The following is an 8,851-nucleotide window of genomic DNA, read 5'->3' as shown; positions in this document are numbered from 1 at the left end:
GTATCTTTCTTAACAACTCCAGCTAGCTGGTGCAGTGGATAGAGTGCTGGGCCTGGAGTCATGCCAGGTGTGGCTACAATCTAATCATCTCAAGTAAGTACTTAGTTTCTCATTCTCACCAATTTCAAACAATATTAAATCAATCAGGTGGGGCCTCTGGGCATCTGCTAAATTCCATTATTTTATCACAGTCTGAAGCTGGATTTGAACTCATGAAGATGAGTTCATGACTCCAGGCCCAGCTAGCTGGAGTTGTTAAGAAAGATACACAGTGAAATTACATTATTCTTAAAGGCCTTACTAATAATGAAACACTTACTGTGCGACCCTGGGCAAATAACTTTAACCCTCTTTACCTCAGTTTTCTCATCTGTAAAATGAAACCACTCCAGTATCTTTGCCAAGAAAATCTCAAAAAAGGGATCCTAAAGAGTCAGACATGACTGAAAAATAAACAAACATTTCTCTTTTTTGCAGGACAATAAGGGTTAAGTGACTTGCCCAGGGTCACACAACTAGTAAATGTTAAGTATCTGAGATCAGATTTGAACTCAGGTCCTCTTGAATCCAGGACCAATGCTTTATCCACTGTGCCATCTAGCTGCCCCCATTTCTCTAAACTATTTCTATTTTTAATGTTGCTTTGTTTGTTATCATGATTACCATTGCTACTTTTGGGAATTCAGCTGAGAAATAATAAATCCTATTCTATAACCCTTTATTTTAACTATGTATGAATTTTTATGTGTTTTTGGTAAATAACAAAGTGTTGGGTTTCTCTGTCAGATCCATTCTACTATCTTTCTCTTTTTTATGGTAGAAATAATCTTTTTCTCATTTGTGGTTATGATTGCTAGATTTGTTTTACCCCCTGCTATACCATAATTTCCTCCCCTTTACCTCCCTTGCTCTTCAAAAGAAAAAAGAAAGGGGGAAAGGGAATGACATTGACACTAGTTCTCTTCTGCTAGAACACCCTGATTCTTACTTTCTCTCTTTGCCCTTGTCTCCCAGCTTAGAACTATATGGTTGAGTTTTGCCTTCTCTCTTTCTTTCTCCCTCCCACCACTCTCTCCTTATCTTGCTCCCTTTCTCTTTCCTGCCTCTTCTTTCCACCTTTCATAATCAGCCCTCTGTAGCTGAAGTTTGTTGTATTTATGACTCATCTCCCTAACTGTACCCTTTCTTTGAAATCCCCCTTCTCCTTTTTCCTGTCTCAGAATATCACAATTTGCTGTATTTCTACATAGATCTCTTTTGTTTTCCTGAAAATTTCCTCGTGTGACTCAGATGAGTGTGAAGTTTGTGACATTGTTAATTCCCTTGCCATCTGCCCCCATCAGAATGTTTGTATATTTTACTTTTGTGGTGCCCCAAATACTAAAAATAATAAGTCCTTCCTCCTCATCCCCATTATGTCCCTAAGGTATTCCCTTTTTTCTGAGCTCCACTCTTCTTCTTTCTACTCCTCTCCTCTCTTTCCCTCCTCTCCTTCCTCATGTTTTTCAGGGAACCCAGTGATTATTAAATTATCTTGGTTTGGCCTTTTATCTAGGTAATTTTTAAAAAATAGTGGATATCTTCTATTTTCTTCTATTTTTGTCTTTCAACTTTGTTCTAATGTCTTGTCATATAATTAAATATTTGACTTCTGTTTCCTCCATTCCACTTTTTTTTTTTTGGTGAGGCAGTTAGGGTTAAGTGACTTGCCCAGGGTCACACAGCTAGTAAGTGTCAAGTGTCTGAGGCCAGATTTGAACTCAGGTCCTCCTGAATCTAGGGCTGGTGCTCCATCCACTGCGCCACTTAGTTGCCCTACCTCCATTCCACTTTTATGGTGTTCACTACTTTGTCAGGTTTTCCATCTTTTCTTTTAAGGTGTTTATTATTTTTCAAATTTTTTTTCTCAAGAATTCTAATTTAATTCCTTATCTCTTCATTTCTTGTGATAGGACTTTGGACCCCTTGTGATCAATTCATTCTTTTGTTCTGGTATTTATTATAATTATTGCTAAATTAGCCCCCTTTCCTGAAGTTTTATCTTGGAGTTCTCTTAACCTGTAACATTTTAAATTATATTAAGGGTTTTGTATAATTACTAATTTCTCCATAAGAGGTGACTGATGAACATGCTTGTCTCTTTATTTTGGCCTAGTGTGCAGGGGGAGGGCTTTTGGCAGCCTTGTAGAGCTCTGTCTTTGATTTGTAGTAGGGTAACTGGCAAGCCTAGCACCTGCCAGTAACTTCTAGGCCCTTCCCTCTTTATAATTTCAGGCTGGGGCAGGTTTCCCCCACCCCTTTCTCCTAGGACCTTACTTAGACATTGCATCATCATTAGCCAGGATGTAGAGGCCCCCTATCTTGCATAGAAACCCTGCCTTTTAGCTCCATTGATGTTACCCAGAGGCTGCCATGCTTCTCAGAGCAGAAATGATTGTGACCCAGGTCAATTAATATGGTCCTTTGTTAGTAAATTCTGCCCCAGACTTTATGAAAGTATATATTTTAAAGATAGAGAAAAGATAGGTGTGACCATATTTAGATATTCTGGATGTGGGATTATGGAATTAATGGCTCAATAAAGGTAGGAGGCTCTAAAAATAAGGGGAAAAAGTGATAATCTAAAGAAACCAATGAGCCTATATGGGAAATCTCTGATGTAATCAGAACATCTGTATATGTAGATATAGTTATATAAGATCATATGTATACACAAAAACAAATATGCACATATATGCATGCATATATTTACATATGTATATGTATGTATATACATACATATATGCACATATATGTGTAAATTCAAAAGGTAAAAGGAAGGTACATGACCAAAGACAAATATGAAATTGTAGCAGAAAACTATAAGAATAGCTTCAAGAAGGCTAAAGCCGCAAATGAATTGAGCGGGCAAAAAAATGCCAAAGAGAACAGAAAAGATTGAAAAAAAAAAACAAGTTATATTTTAACATGAAGGACAGAGCAGGGATAAGTTGAATTATTTGGGAAAGGTGGTATAATGTTGAAAAATGCCAGAGAGAATATAATTATTTGTGTCCTTATTACTTATGTATTTTTCACAAGAAGGTTTTGCAATGGATAGAGTGCCAGGCCTGGAGTCAGGACGATCTGAGTTCAAATCTGATCTCTTCTACACTCTAGCTGTGTGAACCTGGGCAAGTCACTTAACCCTGTTTGCCTCAGTTTGCTCATCTGCAAAATGAGCTGGAGAAGGAATTGGCAAACCATTCTAATATGTCTGCCAACAAAATCTAAAATGGGGTCATGAAGATTTGGTTATGACTGAAGTGCCCAAACAACAACAGTTTTTCACAAGAGAGTATGATCTTCAAATTGGAAAGGGCAAAACAAAAATAATAAACAGAAAATTTTCAAGACACATGAGGATATAGCAAGAGAACACTTAAAGAAGTCATGGAGGATAGGAGATGTGTCAAAGACTGGAGAACAAATGTCTTGATTTTTAAAAAGCAGAACAATGTATGGGCAGATAAATTTGATGTTGAAATCCAGTATAATTTTCAAATGAATTATTTAAATGGATGATTTATGAGCATTCAGAAAGGGGAGTGGTGACCAATAGGAACCAATATGGATTCACTATGAAGAAGTTGTGCCAGACTAAACTCATTTCCTTTTTTGACAGTTATAAGAGTAATTAGGGTAATGTATTTTTTCCCAGAAAAGTATTTTATTAGTTTCCAGTTACATGTAGAGACAGTTTTCGACATTTTTTTTATTTAATTTTTTTTGAAGCAATTGGGGGAATACGCTACTTCAAATAGCTCTGATAAAAATCAAATGTCCAAGCAGTATAAGAAATTACCATAAATATTTAAGACCAATAGTCATTTCTCAATAATTAAGTAGCAAAGGACTTAAGCAATTTTTAAAAAGAAATGAAAATGACCAATTCTTTTTGGAGGGGGGCAGGACAATGAGGGTTAAGTGACTTGCCCAGGGGTTACACAGCTAGTGTCAAGTGTCTGAGGCCAGATTTGAACTCAGGTACTCCTGAATCCAGGGCTGGTGCTTTATCCACTGTGCCACCTAGCTGCCCCTCAACATTTGTTTTTTATAAGATTTCTAGTTTCAAATTTTTCTCCCTTCCCTTCTTCCCCCATCCCCAAGACAGCAAGTAATCTGATATGGGTTATGTATATATATATATATACAATCACATTAAACATAATTTCTGTATTAGTCATCCTGTAAAAGAATCAGAGCAAAAAGGAAAAATTAAAAAATAGAAATATTATGCTTGAATCTGCATCTAGATTCCATAGTTTGTTTTTTTCTGGATTTGGAGAACATTTTCCATCATGAGTCCTATGGAACTATTTTGGACCATTGTATTGCTGAGAAGAATCAAGTCTATCACAGTTGATCAACACACAATGTTGTTGATACTGTGTACAATGTTCTGTTTCTGCTCATCTCACTCAGCATCAGTTCATGTAAGTCCTTTCAGGTTTCTCTGAAATCTGCCTGCACATTGTTTCTTACAGCACAATAGTATTCCATTACATTCATATACCACAACTTGTTCAGCCATTCCCCAATTGATGGGCGGCCCCTCAATTTCCAATTCCTTGCCACCACAAAAAGAGCAGCTATAAATACTTTTTTACATGTGGGTCCTTTTCCCTTTTTTATGATCTCTTTGGGAAAAAGACCGAATAGTGGTATTGCTGGTGGGTCAAAGAGCATGCACAGCTTTAGAGCCCCTTGGGCATAATTCCAAATTGCTTTCCAGAATGGTTGGATCAGTTCACAGCTCCACCAACAATGCATTAGTGTTCCAATTTTTCCACAACTTCTCCAACATTTATTATTTTCTTTTTTTGTCATATTAGCCAATCTGATAGGTGTCAGGTGGTACCTTAGAGTTGTTTTAATTTGCATTTCTCTAATCAATAGTGATTTAGAGAATTTTTTCATATGGCAATAGATAGCTTTGGTTTCTTCATCAGAAAACTGCCTGTTCATATGTTTTGACCATTTCTCAATTGGGGAATGACTTGGATTCTTATAAATTGGATTTAGTTCCTGATATATTTTAGAAATGAGGTCTTTATTAGAAACACTGGATATAAAAAGTTTCCCAGCTTTCTGCCTCCCTTCTAATTTGGGATTCATTGCTTCTGTTTGTACAAAATCTTTTTAATTTAATGCAATCAAAATCATCCATTTTGCATTTCATAATATTCTCCATCTCTTGTTTGGTCATAAACTGTTCTTCTTTCCAAAGATCTGAGAGGTCAGCTATTCCTTCCTCTCCTAGTTTACCTATGGTATCACCTTTTATGTCTAAATCATGTACCCATTTTGACCTTATTTTTTACTATAAGGTGTAAGATGTTGATCTATGCCTAGTTTCTGCCATATTATCTTCCAGTTTTCCCAGCAGTTTTTGTCAAATACTGAATTCCTATCCCAGAAGCTGGAGTCTTTGGGTTTATCAAACAGTACATTTCTAAAGTAATTTACTACTGTGTCTCCTGTGCCTAACCTATTCCATTGATCCACCAATCCATTTATTAGCCAGTATCAAATAGTTTTGATGACTGCCATTTTATTATAGCTTCAGATTTGGTATAGCTAGCCCACCTTCCTGTGCATTTTTTTTTTCATTAGTTCCCTTGATATTCTTGACCTTTTGTTTTTCCAGATGAATTTTGTTATTATTTTTTCTAGCTCTATAAAATAATTTTTAGGCGGTCTGATTGGTATGACACTAAATAAGTAAATTAATTAGGGAGAATTGTAATTTTTATTATATTAGCTTGACCTATCCATGAGCAATTGATATTTTTCCAATTATTTAGATCTGATTGAATTTGTGTAAAAAGTGTTTTGTAATTGTGTTCATAGAGTTTCTGGGTTTGTCTTGGCAACTAGACTCCCAAGTATTTTATATTGTGTACTATTACTTTAAATAGAATTTCTCTTTCTATCTCTTCCTGCTGGACTTTGTTGGTCATGTATAAAAATGCTGATGACTTATTTTATATCCTGCAACTTTGCTGAAGTTGTTAATTGTTTCAAGTAATTTTTTAGTTGATTCTCTAGGATTCCTTAAGTATACCATCATATCATCTGCAAAGAGTGATAGGTTTGTTTCCTCCTTGCCTATTCTAACTCCTTTAATTCCTTTTTCTTCTCTTATTGCTAAAGCTAACACTTCTAGTACAATATTAAATAATAGAGGTGATAATGGACATCCCTGTTTCACCCCTGATCTTATTGGGAAGGCCTCTAACTTATCTCCATTACATATAAAGCTTGCTTATGGTTTTAGGTAGATACTGTTTATTATTTTAAACAAAGCTCCACTATTCCTATGCTCTCTAGTGTTTTAGGAATGGGTGCTGTATTTTGTCAAAAGCTTTCTCTGCGTCTATTGAGATAATCATATGATTTTGGTTAGTTTTCTTATTGATGTGGTTGATAGTTTTCCTAATGTTGAACCAGCCCTGCATTCCTGGTATAAATCCCACCTGGTCATAGTGTATTATCCTGGTGATCACATGCTGTAATCTCCTTGCTAATATCTTATTTAAGATTTTTGCTTCAATATTCATTAGGGGAATTGGTCTATAATTTTCTTTCTCTGTTTTGGCTCTGTCTGGTTTTTGTATCAACACCATATTTGTGTCATAAAAGGAATTTGGTAGAACTCATTCTTCACCTATTTTCCCAAATAATTTGTATAATATTGGAATTAATTATTCTTTAAAAGTTTGGTAGAATTCACTTGTAAACCCATCTGACCCTGGAGATTTTTTCTTAGGGAGTTCATTAATGGCTTGTTTAGTTTCTTTTTCTAATATGGTCTTATTTAAGGATTTTATTTCCTCTTCAGTTAACCTGGGCAATTTGTATTTTTGTAAATATTCATCCATTTCATTTAGATTGTCAACCTTATTGGCATACAGTTGGGCAAAATTATTCCTAATTATTGCTTTAATTTCCACTTTATTAGTGGTGAAATCACCGCTTTCATTTTTGATATTGGTAATTTGGTTTTCTTCTTTTTTTAAATCAAATTATCCAAAGGTTTATCTATTGTTTTTTGTTTTTCCATAAAATCAGCTCTTAGTTGTATTGATTAATTCTATAGTTTTCTTGCTTTCAATTTTATTAATTTCTCCTTTGATTTTCAGGATTTGTAATTTAGTATTTAATTGGGGATTTTTTATTTGTTCTTTTTCTAGCTTTTTTAGTTGCATGCCCAATTCATTGATGTCCTCTTTCTCTTTTTTATTCATGTAAGCATTTAGAGATATAAAATATACCCTAAGCACTGCTTTGGCTGCATCCCATAGGTTTTAGTATGTTGTCTCATTATTGTCATTCTCTTGTATGAAGTTATTGATTGTTTCTATGATTTGTTGTTTGACTCACTCGTTCTTTAGAATGAGATTATTTAGTTTCCAATTAATTTTCAGTCTACCTTTCCATGGCTCCTTATTACATGTAATTTTTATTGCATCATGATCTGAGAAGGATGCATTTACTATTTCTGTCTTTCTACATTTGACTATGAGGTTTTTGTGCCCTAATACATGATCAATTTTTTTTGAAAATAATTTAATATATTAACATCAACATACAGATCCAAGGATATCCTGTCATTATTTGAAATTTGAAGAAACCAATGAACACAATCCCTACAAGACAGAAGAACAACCCACAGGACAGGAAGATTCTTTATTGTGAGCATCACCACGGCATTTGGATAAGTAGTAAGGTAGAGGGCACATAGATGAAAGCCTTATCTTACAAGAGACCACACTGAGAACACTGGGGGAAAGGAAATTGGACAGAAGTAATATAATTTCTTGTAAAACAATCAGCAACATTAGGATAAATCAGTCTACACTGTCCATCGATTATGTCTCCATTTTCTTGATGATCAGTGGTCCCACATTGTCACCAATCTCTTCATTGTGCTTTGTTTGGGCACCATCACAGAATGAGAACTTCTTGGACCTCCAACAGCGGCAGTACACAGCTTTCTCTCCTAAGTCTTCCATATCAAATGCGTGGACAACCTTGGGGTTGTCTTTCTGGATGGTGAGGTTGACCATGGACCTGTAGAGTTTTTCTTTCACCAAAAACCTTTTGTAAGCTAGATAGCCCACCACAGCAGTCCCAGCAGCCAGTGCCACAGCTACAATGCAGTCCGCTCGCACCGACAGGTTGGAATGCAGGCCCATGGCGGCACCAGTGCTCCACGGGGAAGGGATGGCCGGGTAAGGGGGGTGCCCCCACAGCCTTGTGCCGGCCCTCCATGCCGGCCCTCCCCGAACACCGGGGCTCGTTCCGCCCGACGCCCGTGGACCCTGGAGCTCCCGAGGTGACTGGAGGGCAAGCACTGCCAGCGGGGCGGGGGCCACTCTACATGATCAATTTTTTAATATGATCCATGTACTACTGAGAAAAATGTATATTCCTTTCTTTTCTTTTCTTTTTTTTTGGTAGGGTAATGAGGGTTAAGTGATGTGCCTAAGGTCATACAGCTAGTAAGTGTCATGTGTCTGAGGCCAGATTTGAACTCAGGTCCTTCTGAACCTAGGGCCGGTGCTTTATTCACTGAGCAACCTAGTTTCCCCAGTATATTCCTTTCTATCCCCATTCAATTTTCTCCAGACATCTATCATATCTAACTTTTCTAACATTCTATTCACCTCTTTAACTTCTTTCTTATTTATTTTGTGTCTAGATTTATCTAATTCTGAGAGGGGAAGATTCAGATCTCCCACTAGTATAGTTTTGCTGTCTATTTCCTCTTTTTACTCATTTAACTTTTCCTCTAAGAATTTGGATG

General features: G+C 36.2%; 1 protein-coding gene across 1 annotated transcript; it reads right to left on the bottom strand.

Annotated features, from left to right (window-relative positions):
• Positions 1-7,913: 7,913 nt before the first annotated feature.
• On the bottom strand, positions 7,914-8,240 carry LOC122751721 (CDGSH iron-sulfur domain-containing protein 1-like). The gene has a single exon (XM_043998870.1). It carries the CDS (start codon positions 8,238-8,240, stop codon positions 7,914-7,916), a length of 327 nt encoding a protein of 108 aa, XP_043854805.1.
• Between the last annotated feature and the right edge of the window lie 611 nt (positions 8,241-8,851).

The sequence above is a fragment of the Dromiciops gliroides genome, chromosome 3 (assembly GCF_019393635.1).
Source record: "Dromiciops gliroides isolate mDroGli1 chromosome 3, mDroGli1.pri, whole genome shotgun sequence".
In the NCBI taxonomy this organism is placed as follows: domain Eukaryota; kingdom Metazoa; phylum Chordata; class Mammalia; order Microbiotheria; family Microbiotheriidae; genus Dromiciops; species Dromiciops gliroides.
Note: the sequence above shows the minus strand (reverse complement) of the source record. Positions and strands in the feature narration are given on the sequence as shown.

Bases quoted from the DNA above. Each gene is read 5' to 3' on its own strand.
- LOC122751721 (XM_043998870.1), bottom strand. From the start codon at position 8,240: ATGGGCCTGCATTCCAACCTGTCGGTGCGAGCGGACTGCATTGTAGCT.